Genomic DNA, 20,822 nt, shown 5'->3' on the forward strand with positions numbered 1-20,822 from the left:
ATTAGGAACCATGAGGTTGTGGGTTCGATCCCTGGCCTTGCTCAGTGGGTTAAGGACCCTGCATTGCCATGAGCTGTTGCAGACGCGGCTCGGATCCTGCGTTGCGGTGGCTCTGGCATAGGCCGGTGGCTATGGCTCCAATTAGACCCCTAGCCTGGGAATCTCCATATGCCGCGGAAGCGGCCCTAGAAAAGGCAAAAAGACAAAAAGAAAAAAAAAGAAAAAGAAAACTAGAAGCAACCCCAAATGCCGAATCATCTACAATTCAAAATAAACCAAACACAACATCTCTTCAAATATTTAATCAGTTTGGAGACCTCTGCCTTCCAACCCAGTTGGGCAAAAATTCTAAAGAAAGCGTGATGAAGGGTTCGCACAGAAAATGTTGAGCTAAAATGGAGAGGAGACTGGGCTTGGGAAGACAGAATATAACATGTGCCTTAAGGCCTTTTGAAGGAATTCTACCACTGATTAAAACAAAATACTCAAAATGAGCAAGAAAGGATTAAACAGGTATACAACTTTAAGGACAACTACAACTTCTCTTACGGCTGAAAATAACCAGACATGGCTTCGAAATAGACTCTTTACAAACCCTTAGATCCTGCTGTGCTTTCTTTCCACCGCCTTCTCTGTACATGCAAGAAGCAGAACTAGCTAAGCCAGCGAGCCCGTGAGCTCTCTGGGCCTTGGCGAAGAAGCAATCAGTGAGAGACAGAAGGAAGGCAGGAGGAGGTGAGCGGAAGCGGTTCACAGTCTTTGAACGTGGACTCAGACCCCAGCAAACCTAACCTATTTTCTTTGAGAAATATGGAAATAAACGGAAGGCCTTGCAAAATCACCGTCGATCTCAGGTCGGGGGCCGATGAGAATGCTTGTCATCACTGCATCATAGGAACCAGGGAAGCGCGACCTTCGGAGCGACGGGTCAACAGGAACACAGGCGCGGCCGGACTCGGGGCTGACTCCTCGGGCGGCAGGCAAGGCGCCGCGTCCGTCGCGCTCTCGTTCTCTGTCTGGGTTCTCCCGTCCCTGGTGCTGCTGAGAGGCAGTGTGGGCAGCGCCAGCCCGGGGCTCAGAACGGGTACTGAGACACGTATATCCGCAGTCGGATCACGGAGCTGCCTCTGAAGTTGATGACGGTGTTGACCGTGATCATTTCCAAGTCCAGCTGGATGTCCCTCGGCCCTTTGATGGGACGTGTCATCACCAGGGTGGCACTGATGGGGCCCGTTTGCTGCGGACGGAACCGGGGAGACGAGTTAGAGAAGGTCGGACGGCCGAAGGGGGCGGGGTGAACTGGACCCCAGAAGCTGCTGAACAACAGCAGAGAAGGTGCGGGAAGCTGACGGCGAGGGCGTGGCCTCTTGGACAGTCACCAAAGCAGAAGGCCAGGGGATCTGGCAGCGGCCAGCCTCTGGAGCTTCTGTCGGGGTGCTCCCCCTTGCCCACTGCCAGCAAACTGTCAACCCTTGCTACCATGCTCCGTTCCCGACGTGGCTCACGCTCCACCTGGCTTTTTCCTGCTGCTCCTTCAGGTCTCACCTGAAATACCACCTCCTCAGGGGAGATTCCTACTTTCCCCAATCTGATGTGGTCCCTGTGACCCTCTGCCAGGGCATCCTCTACACTGACTCTGCCCAGGAAGGAAAGTATTCATTACCGCGTGTCATTATCTCTTTACTGGGTCCACATCTGATGTCTAGGTCCCAACTAGACTATGAACTTTACTAGAGCAAGGGCTGGGGGTCATGTTTTTCACCATTGAACCACCCAGGACGCAGCACGGTGCCTGGCACGCAGTGAATGTTCAGTGTCTATGTGTCAAATAAAAGAACAAATAATTGCCTGAATTAACTAGGTGACTGGGGACTGTCACTTCCCTTCTCGGGGTTTCCTCCCTAAAACGAGGGTTTGTGGAGTGCCCTGGTGGCCTAGCCATTAAGGACTCAGCATGGTCACTACTTTGGCTCAGGTTCCTGCTGTAGCTTGGGTTCGAACCCTGGCCGGGGAACATCTGCATGCCACAGGAGTGGCCAAAAAAAATAAGTGATGAATTAATTAAAATGAGGGTTTGTACCAGATCAGTAGTTCCCAATAAACAACTCCAAAGCACCTAGGACACTTTCTTATTTTTATTTATTTGCTGCTTTTTAGGGCCGTAGGTACAGCATATGGAAGTTCCCAGGCCAGGGTCGAATCAGAGCTGCAGCCGCCAGCTTACATCACAGCCACAGCAACGCCAGATCGGAGCCACATCTGCGACTCACACCACAGCCCACGGCAATGCCGGATTATGAACCCACTGAGCTATGCCAGGGATTGAACCTGCATCCTCATGGGTACTAGTAGGGTTCATTTCCACTGTGCCGCAATGGGAACTCCCTAGGATGCTTTTTTAAACTAACAATTCCAAGATGTTCTGCTCCAGCAGCTCTTTCGTGGTGTCTGGGGAGTGTGACTTGCTTCCTAGCCTCCGGGTGGTTCTGAGTGCAGCCCCTGCTGGAGCTCCTGCTGCTGCACATTCTGGACTCACCTCCTGCTCCCCACCCTGTGACTCTGTCGCTGTGCTCCTAATAACTTCATGTGAGCTTTTTTTCCTCCACTGGATCTGCTTTCTAAAACTTTCAAGGAAGTAAAGGGAGAGGACTGACCACAACTGAGCTTCCGCCACGCGTGAGGAGCTCTTCCGGCCACTTTGCTGTACAGGCACTTATTTAATCCCCATTAAAGCTCTGAAAGGCCTGGCTGCTCACAGGGTGGTCCCAGGACCAGCAGCATTGGCATCACCAGGGAGCTTGTGAAAAATGCAGGATCTCAGGCGCATCCCCCCCTCCCCGGTCCTGCCTGACCCCACCACCCACCCCAGGACCTACTGAGCCAGGATCTGTGGCTGAACACAAGCCTCAGCTGACTCAGGGGCACAGTAACAGCGGAGAAGTGTTCATCTGAAAGCACAAGACCCGGAGTTCCCGTCATGGCTCAGTGGTTAATGAATCTGGCTAGGAACCATGAGTTTGCGGGTTCGATCCCTAGCCTCGCTCAGCAGATTAAGGATCCGGCATTGCCGTGAGCTGTGGTGTAGGTCGCAGAGGCAGCTCGGATCTGGCGTGGCTGTGGCCGTGGTATAGGCTGGCTGCTACAGCTCCGATTAGACCCCTAGTCTGGGAAAAAGGCAAAGAAAGAAAGAAAAACTTTTTTAAAAAATAAAAAAATAAAAGTCCAAGACCCGTGTAGCTGGCCAATCAGCTCAGCTGGCTACAGCATGGTGCTAATAAAAGCACAAGACCCAGTCTGGCCCCGTTATGTCCCTGTTTTACAAATAAGGGAACTGAGGCTCAGTGAGGTTAGGTCACTGTCTGGGTCACTAGACCAGTCAGGGGCAGAGACAAGGGATTCCATGCCAGTGCTTCTCTCTGACCTCAAACCCCAGACCTTTTCAAGGCACAATTACCAGAAACGACTAATAAGTGTTTTACTTCTTCCTAACACTGCCTTGAAGAAGAGATGCTCAGAGGTCAGTGCAATGGGGGGGACAGGGGGCCCCCAGAAAGGAACGAGCATAAGGGAATAGGACATGCGGACAATGACCTCCTACAAAAACCCAGCACTGTGCCCAGAAACTGAAAGCAACGAGCGCTACAACATCAAGAAACTTGGCTTGTTTAAAGCCACACCAGGCATTTTATCTGTCTCCGTGAAGGGAGGGCTCCCCATAAAGTCTTGGACATCCCTAAGAGGTGCCACAGGTATGACAAGGGCAGAGCAGGCAGACAGGTGCCAGCCAGGTACGGCGCCCCCCCCCCCCGTCCTTTGGGCTATCAGCAGCCTGACAGATATGCCATTTCCTCTTGGCATCGGCTCCCTCTGTTCCCGTCAGCACCAGCACAACTGGCCCCTCTCACACGGAGGAGGGCTCTGACTTCCTCCTTGTCAACTCTTGCAAAACCTTGGAGCCCTGGGCCAGGACTTCAAGAGGGTACAGCCACACAGGGAAGTGCCCAGGGCATTTACATATATAAATATCTCACCAACTTCCGCTGTTTGCATGAACCAAGGCCAAGGGTTGAGGACCCTGGGCTGTGGGCAGGCCTCTGGAGGAGGAGCTTCCAAGCCTGGGGCTAGAAATGGAACAGCAGGAAACTTCCCAGTTGTTCCTTGGGGACCGCCCTTGAATAAGGCTCCAGCGTGGGAAGGCACCATCTTTTCTCCTACTGGAACCGAATCTCCGAAGGCAGCTGGTCTGATCACCCCCAGGCTCAGATCTGCAGCAGCCCGAGCACGCCGTGCCCTCGAGCCTGTGGGGGACTCGGGTGTCTGAAGGAGACCTGAGAACAGATAACTCTACTCCTCACTGGGCTTTTAGGGCAGAGCCAGGGTGTTAAGGAAATAGGCCCCCCGAGGCCCGGTCCCTGGGGGACTGGGTGGTCACCGGTGCGAAATGATGAGAAGGATGGTGGCGGCACGTGGCTACAACTTTACATACATCCTTATGTAATCCCCGTAGCCCTACGAAGCAAGTCGGTTAAGTACACGCCATTAGGTCACAAAACTAGCCCATGGACCTAGAGTGACTGACTCCAGAAATCAAGCTTCTAGCCACTAAGCTCTGCAGTAAGGTCGCGGGATCTCTCAAGTTCTTGCCCTCCGTGGCACACACTTAGAAGCACTCCTTTGCATGGTAAACATTTACCTGGCTGTTTTCCCCTCCCCACTGTGGTGTGGGTTCTTCTGGGGCAGAGGCCACATCCTGTTTGTTCCTACGCTCTCAATGCCTGACTCAGAGGTGCCTGGGTAGCAATGCCGAGTTCACATCAGTGACAGAAGGATCCAGGCCCTGAAAGCTGGCGAAGCGTTCCACGTGGGTGTAGGTTGCAAACAGCTCACCCAACGTATCTACGTCTTCTTGGCCCTGCTCCCACACGTGCACGGGTTTCCTTTGCGGGACAGCGTTGGGTGACACGGGGCAAGCAGCCAGGCCACAGCAAGTCAGCGTCCCTCGGCTCTGCCACCTGATTCCTGTGCGCCATGAAGTCAACACGCTTTGGCCCAGTCTGAACCGCATTCCTTCTTCTGGCCCTAACTGTGTCCCTGACCCACCTGGCCAAAGCCAATCACCAGTCCTGTGTCCAGGGCTCAGCACGAGACAGACGGCCAATGGGGCTTGTGAAAGGGGCATGCGTATGTGTAGGTACATGTGTGCACATGTGCATGGACCTATGCCTCTGCACACGTGCGCATGTGTGCACATGAGAGTTAACCTACTTGCTTTGTAGGGTTGTGGGAATTAAATAGGGGATGCACGCCGAGGTGCACCTATGCACCTAGTATCAACCGCCACCGCCATCCTTGTCATCATCCGTTTGCACCAGTGACCACCGAGTCCCCTCGTGACTGGGTCTCCGAAGGCCTATTTCCTTAATACCCTGGCTCTGCCCTAAAAGCCCAGTGAGGAGTAGAGTTTCTGTCCTCAGCTCTCCTGCAGGCACCTGAGTCTCCCACATGCTTGAGGGCAGGCGTGCTCAGGATGCTGCAGATTATGGAGTTTTCCATAATGGAAAGTTCTCAGTTCTCAGTCCTTCACTCACCCCCTGAGCCTGGGGGTGATCAGATGCGCTGACCTCTGAGATTACGTCCAAACAGGAGTATGTGTGCATGGCTGTGCACTTGGTGGATGTGTGTACATGTATGGGGGGTATATATGTGCATGGCTTGTGAAATGAAGCTCTTCCACGTGCTTGTGATACAGGCAGCGACTCTCAGGGTAGGGGAGCCAGAAGGGCCATCAGGCCCCACCCCTGCATGTCCCTTGGCACCTCTCACCTCTCCAGGGCCCAGCAGCTTGCCACCTCCTGACAACAGTAGCAACAGCAGCAGCAGAAACAATACTATTAACACACGCATAGCTAATGCTTAACAACTATAATTGAAAAAATAAAAATCATTATAAAAAAAGAAATTAAAAAAACCCTAATGCTTATTGAATGCTTTCTATTGTGACAAGATGTTAAAGTAGATTTTTCTTGTTATCTCAATTTCTGCTGAGACCCCGAAGCTAGAAGAGTAGGTGAAAATACCACGCATCCTAAAGAGACATTCAAGAATAAATACACATCTTGGTGCAGACTACCTGGGTTCAAATCCTGCTCTGGGGCTTCCTAGCAGTGAGATTGCAGGCAAGTCACTTAGGCTCTCTGTGCCTCGTGCTCTCATCTGGGAGCCCTAGGGCATAGGAGTGTTGTGAAGATGAAAGGGGTGATGGATGGCAAGTCCTTTGCACACGTGCAGCACAGTGTAGGATTTGCTGCTGATACCGTTTGTGTAGTTTCTGTAGCTGTTACACAAGGGACTGGCACAGCCATGCGCGGCTCGAAGCCGGATCTGTTTCTCTCACTCCGGCACCACCTCCAGCCTTTATAAATGTCTTAAACACACTTACCAGCCTCCAAATCAAATAAGAGGAGCGTGCCATGTGGGTGCCCTGACAGTTAAGGGTGCAGACAGCAGCACCAGACTCTCTCCCGAAGAAGTCTAGAGACGAGAGCCCCATAGATGCCTTGCACCATGGGGACAACGGGGGCTGCTGGGCAGTGGGCTGTGAAGGCCCAGGATAAGGGCTGCCCCCGGGTGGGGGGGGCAACACCCCCCCACACCAGGGAATGCGCAGTGCCAACTGAGTTTTGGGAATCCTCCAAGGACCCTGCAAAGCATCCCATGAGAGAAAGATCACTTGGCTCTCTGCCCCAGAGAGAGAACCAAGGCCTGCCTACAATGGACCCTATAACCTCTCCCCATCCACCATCTGCACCCCCAAAACCCTGGAGCAGGGGTCCAGAGAGCACTATCAGTGTCGGGGGGAGGTGTGGGAAGGCAGTACAGGGGCCAAGTACCACTCCACCCCTGATCCCATCTCCGAGCTGGGGGAGGGAGAGAAACTTTACACTGCAAGAGAGATGAGAGACGGGGCAGTTGAAGTTTTTATGTCAAGCAGCTGGGACTTCGATGCGGGAGAAAGAGGCAATTCAATAGTCAGTGAAAGTGCCTGTGAATCCGATGGGATCCACCTGGTGACTGAGAGGTCACCCAGGCATGTGCAGGGTGTGTGCAGAGACAGCAGCAAGAGAAAAAGAAAGTTATTGAAGGTTTTATCCTTGCCAAATCCTGCTTGATCAATAAAAATAGCCATTCAGGAGTTCCCACTGTGGCTTAGTGGGTTAAGAGCCCAACTAGTATCCATGAGGATGCGGGTTCAATCCCTGGCCTGCTCAGTGGACTAAGGATCCAGCATTGCCACAGCTGCAGCATAGGTCACTATGGCTGTGCTACAGGCCTGCAGCTGCAGCTCTGATTCAATTCCTAGCCTGGGAACTTCCATATGCCGCAGTTGTGGCCCTAAAAAAACAAGCAACAAACAAACAAATGGCCAGTCTGTGCTCCAGGCACTGTGCTAGGTAGATGATCTGATTCAGTCCTAAAGTAGGTCCTGCCTCCTCCAGCGGTAGATACAGCTTACTCCATCTCCTTCCAAAGCTCTTGACCTTGCTCCACTGGTCTCCAGATGTTGGGTCTGCAGGTGTGTTATCACATGTGACCCGGCCCTGTTAGGGTCTTGCCAAGTATGCATTAGCGAGGAAACAGGAACGCTACCATCTCCTGGGGCCTCTTCTAATCTGTCCTAATCCTGCTTCTGAAACCTCTCTGTTTTCAGTCCCAGCCCCAGAAGCGAGGATTAGAGAACTCTTCCAGGGGCTGATGAGAGCATAGGGAGAGAGCTCAGAGATGTGGTTCTTTCATGGCTGTGGGCCATCTCCTATAAAAGGGGGTGAGCATCTGAGTCTAGCACCCCACAGTAACATCAGTGGAGCACATAAACCGTATTTGTTAGAAATACAGATTCCAAGGCTGAATCAGGGCCCCCAAAGGGTCCTAACCCCTGGAACCTGTAAGCGTTACCTTATATGGAAAAGGGATCTTTGCAGAGGTGATTAAGTTAAGGATCTTAACCTGGGGAGATTATCCTGGATTATCTGGGTAGGCCCTAAATCCCATCACAAGTGTCATTCTGAGAGACAGGGAGATTTGACACAGGGAGATTATGTGACAAGGGAAACAGAGATTGGAGAGCTGTGGTCACAAGGCAAGAAACCCTGGCAGCCACCAGAAGCTGGAAGAGACAAGGAACGGGTTCTCCCAGAGAGCCTCCGGGGAAGCCCAGCCCTGCTGCCACCTGATTTCAGCCCAGTGAAAATGATCTCAGCCTCCCGGCTTTCAGAATAAATTTCTATCATCTGAAGCCACCAAGTGGGTGGCAATTTGTTACAGCAGCTACAGGAAACTGATACACTGGGCATTAGCCACTATCTTCTGAGACAGATTCCCTGATTGGGAAGCACTGGAATTCACATTTGGGACAAGTGCCCAAATTTACATTGAAATGTGAAAACCATTGCTCCAAGCTAATGGGCTCCAAGGAGGTGTGATCACCCCCAAAGTAGGAAATGAAACGCTATAGAAATGGTAAAGGATTACAAGTATGCCATTTACAAATAAGCAAATGTATTTTAGGCTGTATGCTCTACTGTTTTTTTCCTGATATGGATAAGTTGGTGCTGTCCAATCAAACTTTGAATGATGATATAATTGTTCTAATTATAGAGAGCTAATATGACAGCCACGTGTGGCTATGGAATGCTTGAGATGTGGCTAGTACAACAGAAACACCTAATTTTTCATTTTACTTCATTTTAATTGGTTTACATTTGAAAAGCCACAGGGCTACCATGTTGGACAATGCAGAGAGAACCACTTCTGTGAGAAACGCCTGTAGGTTCACTGTGATGTAAGTGCCATGAGGGCAGGGATTCAGGACTGTTCTGTTCACTGTTGTGTTCAGTTTCTAAAAGTCTACGGTAGGTACTTGATAAGAATTTATTAAATGAGTAGATGGATAAGTGGATATGTAAATGCCTCTCCCATAGAATTGCAGGAGGAATCTGAAGAATATATATATATATATATATATATATTTGGTGGCCTAGTTATATATATATATATAACTGAATCACTATGCTGTACACCTGAAACTAACACAACATTGTAAATTAACTATACCTCCTGCTGTATAGCACTGGGAACTATATCTAGTCACTTATGATGGCGCGTGATGGAGGATAATGTGAGAAAAAGAATGTATATGTGTGACTGGGTCACTTTGCTATACAGTCGAAAATTGACAGAACATGGAGTTCCCGTCATGGCTCAGTGGTTAACAAACCCTACTAGTAACTATGAGGTTGCGGGTTCCATCCCTGGCCTCGCTCGGTGGGTTAAGGATCCGGCATTCCCGTGAGCTGTGGTGTAGGTCGCAGATGCAGCTCGGATCTGGTGTTGCTGTGGCTGTGGTGTAGGCTGGCAGCTGTAGCTCCAGTTCACCTCTAGCCTGGGAACCTCCATATGCCACAGGTGTGGCCCTAAAAAAAAAGACAAAAGGCAAAAAAAAAGAAAGAAAGAAAGAAAGAAAGAAAAAGAAAATTGACAGAATGCCATAAACCAGCTACAATGGAAAAAATAAAAATCAGTTAAAATATATATATATATATTATATTTTATACATATTTTATATTTTATATTTTATTTTTCAATTAAAAAAGTGGTTTAAAAAAATTGCAGGAGGAACGAGACCTACGATTGCATCTTGGTCTAATTTCTCAGGGCACAGTTGAGGGTCCTGAGGCTCACAGGGGAGAAGCAGCTTTCTCAAGGCCGCAGAGGAAGTAAAAGGAATGAGGATACAGGAATCCTGACTCCCATCCACTCCCCTCTCCTCCCTTCACACCCGCCCCTCCTAGCTGCACTCTGGCCGATTTCTAGACGCACAGCCGGGCTAGACAACAGAACGCGTTGTGAAAGACAGTGCCCAGCACTCACCCCCTCTTCTTACCCGCATATAGAATTCTCTGCCCTCATTCCCAGACTTGATCTGGAAAATGTAATAGGCCCCAGGGTAGCGGGTCGTCGCCTGCATTTGGAAGATGTCAGCAGGAACAGAGCGGCCTGACACCACATCCATATCCCGGTACAAGATGGTGAAGGGTTGGTCTCTGCAGCCAGGGTTTTCAGCGGGACACATACAGCGGCTGTTGGGAAGGGAAATCACGTGAGAACGCGGTCAATCCTCTCCAGATGCTGGCTGTACCTACTTCCTCACTTAAAACATGTACAGGAGGCCACCCCATTGTTATCATCCAGATGCTGTAACTGTAAGAGGCTCTGGTCTAAAAACTCTCCAGCATGTGGCTGGGCTCTCCGTTTCCTGGAGAACGGCCTATTCTGGCCAATCAGATATTCTTAACAGCGGACTGCAAACCTGAGATGTCTGGTCTCCAGACCCCTGGGACACTGGCGTTCCCTTCGTGGCGCAGCAGAAATGAATCCGACTAGGAACCAGAACCCTGGGACACTCTCTAATGCACTTTACCTGTGTCGCCTATTTTGTTGGTAAAATGTGCTGTGTAGCCCTTCACTTCCCCAGCCATACATACTCATTAAGAAATCCTAAAAGTGAGAAATTACATTACACTGACAGGTCTTAAGGGGGGTTTTTTTGATTTGTTTTTGTTTTGTATTTTCTATTGCACTTACCCCAATCTATATGGAATATAATTTCATATTTTCCTTCTCTAAATCAGCACTCAGAGCTCACTCTATATAACATACAACATCAGGACACGACTTGAAGGTGTTAAGACATCAACTGCAATGATAAAGCGGATCCTGACCTTAACTAGGTCCCTCTCTAATTGGAGAAATACATCATAGACACAAATATCTCTAATACAAAGCATCTCCTTTGAAACACTAGTAATAGCATCGCCATCATATGAAATGGACTCATTACCAAGGGATGCTTATTTTAGACCCCCCTTGACTCAACCCTAACCACCCCCCATCTCTCACCTCACTTCCAAGACTCCCGCCCCAGGTCCGAGTGGAAAACAGGATAAGAATATCTGCTGATCTACGTCTTAGTGGCCACAACTGAGAGTAAACCTTGCTGTGCTTCCATCCCTCTCCCCTAACTTCCAATCTACCTTCAAAACCTACCAGTTCTACCATTTGCCACAACATGATCGGACCTAGCGATTATCATACTAAGTGAAGGACGTTAGACAAAGACAAATATCATATGATATCACTTATAAATGGAATCTAATTTTAAAATGACACAAGTGAACTTATTTATAAAACAGAAACAGGCCAAGGGGGAGTGGGGAGGGACTGGGATGGAGTTTGGGCTTGGTAGATACAAACTATTACATTTAGAATGGATAAGCGAGGAAGTCCTGCTGTATAGCACAGGGAACTCTACTCAATATTCTGGAATAACCTATATGGGAAAAGAATCTGAAAAAGAATGGACGTGTGTATCTGTATAACGAAGAGCTCTGCTGCACACTGGAAACAAACCCAACGTTGTAAAGCAGATATACTCCAATTAAAAAAAAAATAGCCAAGATGCCCACTCCCCCAAACCAAAACAAAACTATCAGTTCTACTTCTAAAATGCTGTCCAAATCCAAGCACTCCAACTCCACCATCACCACGCTCCTGTCTCACCTGGACCTCTGTGACGGCCTCCTGTGATGGAGTGGAGGGCTCTCCCACAGCTACCTGGGTCAGAGTGCCCTTTGTCAGACATAAAGCGGATTGCGTCTCTATCCATCCTGCTTGAAGGTTCTACACTGGCACCTATCTTGAATAACAACTAAACACCCACTTTAGCCTCTAAAACCTCCTGGGGTCTGGTCTCTGCCTGTTTCTCAAACCTCGTCTCAGACATTGTCCACATGATTCACTAGATGGTAGCCCCTTCCAGTCCCTGCAGACGTCAAGGTCATGGCTGCCTCAGAGTCTTTGCATATGCTGCTCCCTTTGCTCTTCCACCCTCTGTTAAGCTAACATTGGCTCACCTTCCCACTGAAGCCCCAATGTCAGTTCCTCAGAGGGGCTTTCAGACTCCCCAGGCTAGACCAGGTCCAGGCTGCTCTTTCTCTTTGTCCATTTCTGTTCTTCCTATTCACAGCCACCTATCACCATCTATGATGACAGATTCATCCCCATGACAATTCATTTAGCACCTTTCTCCTCCACTAGCATAAGAGCAAACACCACAGTACCTGGCACCGCGTCTGGCACGGAATAGGAATTTGACTAACACTTAATAAATGAATGTATCAAAAGAATTTCTTCAGTTTTGTTTTTTAAGGCTCTATCGAAATGGTCAAGTCAAAATGTCCCAGGGGACAAGATGGCCACATGAAAGTGTCAGGTGTTAGAGCTCCCACTACAGTGCGGCGGGATTGGCAGCATCTCTGGAGCACTGGGATGCAGGTGCGATCCCCAGTCCAGCCCAGTGGGTTAAGGATCCAGCATTTCAGCTCAGACCAGATCCCTGAACTGAGAACACCATATGCTGCAGGGCAGTCAAAAAAAAAAAAAGCTGGGTGCCACACAGAAAATAACTGTTTCCTAAAAGAAGTCTGGAGGAGGAAGCGATGTCTCCAGCTGAAGAAGATTGCTGCAAAGCCCTGGGAGAGGGGGCATCGGAGCTCAGATCTGAAAGACAAGGCAGGTCTACCATGTGGCAATGGCAGGAATGCCTTCCACATAGAAAATGTGGGCACGCAAACCAGGAGGCTAGACGTTCTGGGCGTGGGTGAAGGTGAGAGCAGGTCCTGTTCAGGTTGGCAGGAGCACAGGCCGCCTGAAGGAGGAAATGAGTTGGATGGGGTGGCTGGAGTGAGACTGGAACAGAGCCCAGAGGCAGGGAGTCTCCCAGGGTTTTCAGCGGCACGTCGGGGACCTCACCAGTAGCACCAGCTCAGTGCCACGAGCTGAACCAGGTCAGGTTCCTGCCACAGACAAGGGCCGCCTGCAGAAACCCGGAGAGAAGCAGGAAGCAGAGTTGGCAAAGGCAGCCTGAAGCTCTGCTCTGCCGTCAAGCGCTCTAGGAAACCAGAGGTCAAAGACCCCTGTTCTAGAGGGCTCCACAGCTTTTAGCAAGAAGCAGAGACGTCGCTAAAGGGCCCATCTGTTCCTGCTTTGTCCTCTCCTGCCAGCTTTTGATCACACTGGTAAGCCATGGATTCCTCTTAGATGCTGCATCCTGGAGGGTGTGTGTGTGAGCGTGTCCCTTTGTCTCCAGTGGGACAGCGGGGCACTGCTCAGGGTGGTAAACAGATGTGTGACGGGAAGAGGGGAGGGCAGAAGTCATCCGTGCCCGTGCGTGCCTGCGTGTGTGAATGTGTGTGTGCGGAGGACCCGAGATGGTTCAACAGGAACTAAAGAGAAGCAAAAAGATGTCCTAGTCCACCAGTGGCAGAAAAACGCTGTCCCAGTGCATTCACCTCGCAGAGGTTGCCTTCACTTTAATTCCCACCTCAAATCTAATATCTGCCGTCTGGTGATTTCATAATATCACTATTGTGACATTGAAAACTTGATTAGAGCAAAAGCTAGGTACCCTCCATTACTGAGAACTCCCTAGTGACCTTCCAACCTCCCACTACTCCCAACAAGGTCCAGGGAAACCGGAAGCATCCATGTCAGCCTGGAAGCCAGTCTGCAAGGCTGAGTCTCCCACCAGCCCAGGTCCACAGAGTCAGAATCTGCCTGCCAACAAGATTGCTGGGTGGTTCTTATGCTCATGACCTTTGAAAGACCCTGTGTATCCTGAGTCCTGAAAGGGAAAAGGTTCATGAACCCTGCCTCTCCTCTGGGTTAGCTTTCTAGAGAATCTTCATATAGCTCTGGCAGAGTGTGTGTGTGTGTGTGTGTGTGTGTGTGTGTGTGTGTGTGTGTGTGTGTGTGTGTGTGTGTGTGTGTGTGTGTGTGTGTGTGTGTGTGTGTGTGTGTGTGTGTGTGTGCGCGCGCGCGCAGGCAGTAGGCCAGATCTCCTGATGTCCTGGCAGATACACTCTCCTTTACACCTCACTGGCAGCCTCTTGAACCTGACCCTCCACCCCCATTCCTATTTCCCAAGGGGAAGCCATCACTTACTTATCGCTGATCCGCAGATAAGGCTCCTCGCAGCGGATGGGGTCAATGCATTTGAAGCCCCCTTGCAAATTGTAGCAGGTCTGCTGCAGGATGCACGTGTGGTTTCTGTGCTCACACTCGTTGATATCTGAAATGCATGGTAGACAAGAGGCTGAAGCCAGGCAGCACTTCTAAGGTGATGGTCCCAGGCCAGATGTGTGGGAATGGAGAAGGGTCTTTCTAAAGAGCTATGCTATCCAACACAGCCACCACTGGCCACATGTGGCCATGGAGCCCTTGAAATGTAGCTAGTCAAAACTGAGATATGCTGTAAGTGGGAAATACATACGAGATTTTGACACCTTGGTAAAACAAAAGGATATAAAATATGTTATCAATAATTCTTATATTGAGTACATAGTGGAATGGTAATCTTTTAGATATACTGCATTAAATAAAATATATCCTTAAAATTAATTTTACCTGTTTCTTTTCACTCTTTTAATGTGCCCACTAGGAAATTTAAAATGATGTCTACGGCTCACATTTGTAGCTCATATTATATTTCTACTGCCCAGCCCTGCTGCGGAGAATTCTTGCTTGGTGTTGGGGTATGGCAGGTTCAAATGGCTGAAAATGAGTCTGTTGTTCAGCTACCAGCCTCCCCGACTCGTCCGGTGGGTAGAGCCTCTCAAGCAGCCAAGCAGAGGAGACCCATCCCTTTTACATCCTGGGGTCCTGAGCCTTTGAGGGACACAGCAGTCAGAGGTGTTGGTCTCCCCAGCATCTAGTCTCTAGGACATCAGCGGAGGAAAACGGACCAGGCTGCCCTCCCAGGACCATAAGAAAACGTGGGACAGGCTATAAGAAGTCGTAGCTACTTCGGGAGAGGTCCTCAGAGGGGCCCAGAGACCTGCTTGGGGAGGCAGGACTAGCCACCTGTATCTGCAGAGTTCATTCCTAAAGCAAGGGTGGCCTTGTTCTTTCTGAGGCCAAAGGATGGACTGTAGGGCAGGAAGGCACCAGCCCGGGCATCCTGCCCAGAGCCTGCCACTCTAGGAGTTACCAGCCCCCACTCACGTCCTCACGTATGCCTTGTTTCCCAGGGAAAGACATCCAGGTGGCCCCCGGTGCCAGCCCCCCTCACACCTTCCCCAGCCAGGGCCCTCGGAACAAGCATTACCCTGGCAGCTTCGGTTGTCATCCATCAGGATGTAGCCAGCCGGGCAGGAGCAGAAGTACGTGCCAGGTTGGTTCACACACTCATGCTGGCAGAGAAACTCAGAGAAGCTGCATTCATCCATATCTGGGGGATGACACATTACACCTGCTGTTTAGAATCACAGTCTCCTTGGGGATGGGAGCTTGGTCCTCATCTAGTTCACCTTGGACACTCTGCTGACATGCATGACAGCTTTACTGCCAAGAAGTTGCCCGTTTGTTTCTTGAACACTTGTGGTGACGGGGAGCTCACTACCGATTGAGGCATTGTCCTCTCCTACATGGAGCTGAAATCTGTCTCCATCAAGCTTCCAATACCCTTCGTCTCTGGCTCAGCTCCATCAGTTACTCATCACTGGCCCATTTTGCCCTGTAGGTGAGTCTACTACCCTCCACCTCTGGAGGCGAAAAATTGTTTGCCTGCTGGATTTTTCTGAGTGCAGAGCTCCTTCCCCAGCCCTAAAAAACATTCACTGGCCCCAGTCTCCTGGAAGGACAACTTTAGCAGTGCTCATTCTCCATTAATCTCCTCCAAGTTGAAAAACAATAGAATTATTCCTAAAATCACAGATAAAAGGAATATATCCAGAACGCCGGGGAGGGGGGGTATCAATTATATTAAAAGTATATTATGTCCAAAAACCTCCTTGATAGAGAAAACTCTGGAGCCGCATGGGGTGGCCTGCCTGTCTCAGGAGGTCCCTGGGCGCTGGGCCACTCTCCAACCCCAGAAGCGGGGACCTGAAGGGGGTGCCATTGAACACATAGGCTGCAATGGCTGAGGCAGAAGCAGGCATTCCAGAAAGGCCAGCTCTTCATCGCACACAGCGTTTGGCAGGAGAGCCCCCATTTGAGCCTCATTCGATGAGCACGCCAAAGAAAACATGTTTTTCTTTCATTTGTTGTTTCCCGAAAACTAGCTTTCACTGCTTTCCCCAAGTGACATGTCCTCGAATTGCTCTCTGGAATCACCCAGAGAGGAAGCCAGCGCACATGCGGCTGCTTCTCTACCATCCAATGACTCAGGGTGGTACAAGCCCGATGTCTCTCACATCCGAGAAGGAAAACTTCCATCCCTTCTCTCCCAGGGGCCTTGGGTGGGGGGGGGGGGTGCGGTTAGGAGCCAGCAGAGATGAGATTTGATTTGAAAAATTAAAGCACACTCAGTGAGTCAGACCTGCCTCTGTCCTGCCCCCTCCCACTCCCCCAGGAGCCTAGAAGAGTCCCTGGTCCCAGCTATCCCAGCAGAGAGCACCCTGCTGATTTCTGTTAAGCCTGTAGATTCCGTTCATACCTTTAGTAGAACCAGTGGTAAAACCTGTCATTTCCTGAGAGCTCGCTCTGAACCAAGCCCTGGGTTAAATGCTTTACATGTCTCGTCTTATTTAATCCTCACCTCAGCCCTAGGAAGGAGGTGCCGAGAACAGCACCTTTACAGAGGGGAGATTGAGGCTCACAGAGGTTAGGTAACTTGACTAAATTTTCAGATAATGAGTAAGCAGTCAAGTGGGGGGTTTGAAGCCAGCCAGCCGGCCTCGGGTCCTGCTCATCGATGCAAGGCTGTGATGTCTCCCCAAGTAAATGGTGCTCAGGACTTAAACCTGGTGGATGCGGGGAGTCCTGGGAGTGGGAGATCCCCTGAGCAGAGCTGGCCCCGGCACAGATGGAGCGGGGAGCCCCTGCCACCACCCAACAGACCCACTCAGTTTATCTTAGGCTCTCAATCCCCAGGCTTTACTAAGGGCTGGGGCTGCGCGGAGGGGCCGCACCAGCTGTGATAATGTAGTGAAGGTAACAGTTCCTGGAAGGAGAAAGAGAGTGAGCAGAAAGGGACAGACAACCAACTCCCTGCATCACTCTGCTACCCTGGGCAGCCCTAAAGCCCGCAGTGGGCAGGCGTTAACCTAAGCCTTAGGAATGCGGGCATCCGGGTGAACAGGGAGAAGATGGCCATTTTGGTCCAAGTGAGGCAACTGAAAATCCTTGCCAAACCACCAAAGAGGTAATACTCTTGAAAAGCCAAAGGTGGAGTTCCCGTTGTGGCTCAGCGGCTTAAGAATCTGACACAGTGTCTGTGAAGATGGGGGTTCGATCCCTGGCCACGCTCAGTGGGTCAAGGATCTAGGGCTGCCACAAGCCGAGGTGCAGGTTGCAGATGCCACTTGGATCCAGTGTTTCTGTGGCTGTGGCCGGCAGCTGATATAGGTCTAATTCAGCCCCTAGCCTGGGAACCTCCATTTGCTGCCGGTGCAGCAGGAAAGAAAGAAAGAAAGAGAGAGAGAGAGAGAGAGAGAGAGAAAGAAAGAGAAGGAAGGGGAGGAAGGGAGGAAGGAAAGAAAAAGAAAAAAAATTAAAAAGAAATTTTAAAACTTTTAAAATTAAAAATTCAGAGTCCCTACTTCTATACTTAGAGAAAGTAAGTTAACACACAGTGACACTTAGGGAGCCCGATTCATTTCACCTTTATGACCGCCTATGAGCGTGTTTGTTTGTTTTTTTCACCAATGAGGAAACTGAGGCTCAGGCAGTGACTTGGCCCCGGAAACCTCTGAACAGGAGAGTCAGAAATTGACCTCAGCTCCACCTGACTCCAGGGGCGCTCCCGCCACCACCTCCTCCACAGGCAGCCAATAACTGTCTATGGATGTGCAGACAAGTCTCTGGAAAAGGAATAATCCCATCTCCTAACACCAAACTTTCTGCCTCTTAGGCCCTTGGCCCAGATTCCCCCAAAGGAGTGTCACGGGAGGAAGTGAAATGCAGAAAGAAAGTAGCTTTTCACGCCTGAGGGTGTTTGATGGCTGCGCCGGGACTGACCTTTCATCGAAGGCCCACTGTAACTGCCCACTTGCCTTGCGGCTCCGGCTTTCCTGGCCCTGGGGAGTGTGCTCATTGTTTCAGAGAATTCTGTCCCTAGAACACTCCAGTCCTAAGTGATGCTATCACACAAGTCCCATTCATGACCTGGGTCGGTTCCTGTTACAATGAAACCCAGGGCCAGGAGAACTTTCCATTCTGGGGGACAAAAAGATTTTCCCGCCCTCAGCTGCGGCCCACTTATTCTGGAAAAACCCAGAGAAGCATCATGAATTTGCACTATGCTCATGCATAGTTGCTGATGATGCTACAAGCGAACGGAATGAAGTGTAATTCAACGTTTAGCAAAAACAGGGAAAGAGAGAAAAGAGGGAAAAATGAAGCAAAGGGTGAACTGTGCATGGCTCCGTGCAGGATACGACAGGAACAAATGTGAGTAAGACGCTGTCTCTATTCTCAAGGAGTTGACAAGTGTTTACAACTTTCTAGGAAAATTATAACAGTGTCCACAAGCTAGCATGGGCAGAGAACATAGCTTCTTGGGCTTGGAAGGAATTTATAAAAGGTCAGCTGAGCCATCTATGTTCTCACAACAAATTAAGATTTTATTCATCAACATCCAATCATTCACTAGTTGATTTGCAAACTAGTTAGTGCATGGCCACCGTGTGCCAGGCCTGGAGCTAGGCACTGACTGTAGAGATTTTAATAGCTGACACACATGATCTCATTCATCTGATGCTTCCCCTCCCAACCCTACGCTGTGAAATTTGCTTTTATTCCTGCTATTATTCTATTAGCACTGTCTGCACTCTCTCCTCAGGACTTGACTCAGGGCTGGGTGATGACAAGTAACTCAAACTAACATGCAAAATTGGACAACTCCTTTTCCTCTTCAACCCAATGTCGGACCCCGAAAAGGTAGCTCTGTTGATTTTTGCATTAAGGGTCAAATGACAAGGGACATGGGACTGCACTCCACCTTTGGGGGGAAATGACTCATCCCTGCTTTGTGTGATTGTGACCCTACGGTGCTGGAAACTGTCCCAGACTGGAGCTGTGTCTGGAAAAAACGAGAGGAAACACCTGTGAAGAAAGCCCCCGGCCCCAGCACAGGTGGAAGGCTCCACCGCCAAGCCCATTACCACTGCAATGGACACCATCATCCTCGAGTTCATATCCTGGGTCGCAGCGGCAGATGAAAGAGCCATAGGTGTTGACGCAGGTTTGCACGCAGGGGTTCTCGGTTGCACACTCGTTCACGTCTGTGGAAAAGCAAACCACATTACTGACCATTCGTTTCCACAACAGAACATTTGCACTAACTAGGCGGAGAAATGCACTGCCCCTCCTAAAAAAAAAAAAAAAAAGAAGAAGAAGAAGAAGAATGAAAAATGCACCAGCAACAAAATCTGCTCCCACTAGGAGACCAGATCCACCAGTACCAAGGATCTCCATCCAGGACCTATCAGATGCAGAGCTCAGAGCTCAAAAGGTTCACTGAAGAACCAGGGGTTCCATCCACATGTCCCTTCTGGGCTTGCAAGTGGGGAAGGGTGGAAACAACACGTCCCCATATCATATACATGTACCCACGTGGACACCTCCCAGGAAGCCCATTCTCCCAGGCTCCCCAAAAGAAAGTTCTAGGCAACGTCTGCTCTTTCCCACGCCTACTGCATTCATCCCCAGTTAGCTCTTCCCTCACCCCCACTGACTTTGGGAGAAATAGGGAAATAATCGTGATGGTTTTAAGAATCACTCTATTCATTATTGCTGTGGACTGAACTGTGTCCCTTCCAAAATTCCCATGTGGAAACCCTCACCCCCAAATGTGATGATATTTGGAGATGGGGCCTTTAGGGGGTAATTACGGTTAGATGAACGCCTAAGGGTGGGCCCTTCGTGATGGAGCCGATGCCCTTTATAAAAAGAAGCTTGTGGAGTTCCTGTCGTGGCATAGTGGTTTAATGAATCCGACTGGGAACCATGAGGTTGCAGGTTCAATCCTTGCCCTTGCTCGGTGGGTTGACAATTCGGCGTTGCTGTGAGCTGTGGTGTAGGCCGCAGATGCAGCTCGGATCCCGCGTTGCTGTGGCTCTGGCGTAGGCTGGTGTCTACAGCTCCGATTGGACCCCTAGCCTAGGAACCTCCATATGCCACGGGAGCAGCCCAAGAAATGGCAAAAAGACAAAATAAATAAAAAGAAGCTTGCCCTTGTTCTTTCTGTCTTGTGAGGACACAGAAAGAAGGTGACTGTCAACAAGCCAGGGAGAGAGGCCTCAGAAGCACCCAACCAGGCTGGCACCTTAACCTAGGACTTCTAGTCTCCCTAATTGTGAGAAATTTCTGTTGTTTAAGCCAACCAGTCTATGGCATTTTTGTCATGGTAGCCTGTGCTAAAGCAATTAAATATAAATACATGTATGTGGGAGTTCCCATTGTGGCACAGCGGAAACAAATCCGACTAGGAACTATGAGGTTGCAGGTTCGATCCCTGGCCTCGCTCAGTGGGTTACAGATCCGGCACTGCCATGAGCTGTGGCGTAGGTCACAGACGTGGCTCAGATCTGGCGTTGCTGTGACTCTGGAGTAGGCCAGCAGCAACAGCTCTGATTAGACCCCTAGCCTGGGAACCTCCATGTGCCACAGGTGCAGCCTGAAAAAGACAAAAAAAAAAAAAACCCAAACAAACAAAAAAACAAATAAATAAATACATGTATGTGTAATGGGGTCCCCTTGCTATA

The 20,822-nt window shown here is 49.9% G+C and overlaps 1 protein-coding gene across 2 annotated transcripts in view; it reads right to left on the reverse strand.

The window, feature by feature from the left end:
• Positions 1 to 287: 287 nt before the first annotated feature.
• FBLN5 (fibulin 5) overlaps positions 288 to 20,822 on the reverse strand; it is an 89,068-nt gene continuing 68,533 nt past the window's right edge. For both annotated transcript variants that reach the window (XM_047795325.1, XM_047795324.1), the window contains exons 7-11: positions 19,221 to 19,340; positions 15,221 to 15,343; positions 14,059 to 14,185; positions 9,941 to 10,136; positions 288 to 1,237 (exon numbers count right to left, since the gene is read on the reverse strand). In XM_047795325.1, coding sequence (XP_047651281.1) covers positions 1,076 to 1,237; positions 9,941 to 10,136; positions 14,059 to 14,185; positions 15,221 to 15,343; positions 19,221 to 19,340 — 728 coding nt within the window. In that variant the 3' untranslated portion in view covers positions 288 to 1,075. The remainder of the gene's footprint in view (positions 1,238 to 9,940; positions 10,137 to 14,058; positions 14,186 to 15,220; positions 15,344 to 19,220; positions 19,341 to 20,822) is intronic.

Source organism: Phacochoerus africanus, chromosome 9, assembly GCF_016906955.1.
Source record: "Phacochoerus africanus isolate WHEZ1 chromosome 9, ROS_Pafr_v1, whole genome shotgun sequence".
Taxonomy (NCBI): Eukaryota; Metazoa; Chordata; class Mammalia; order Artiodactyla; family Suidae; genus Phacochoerus; species Phacochoerus africanus.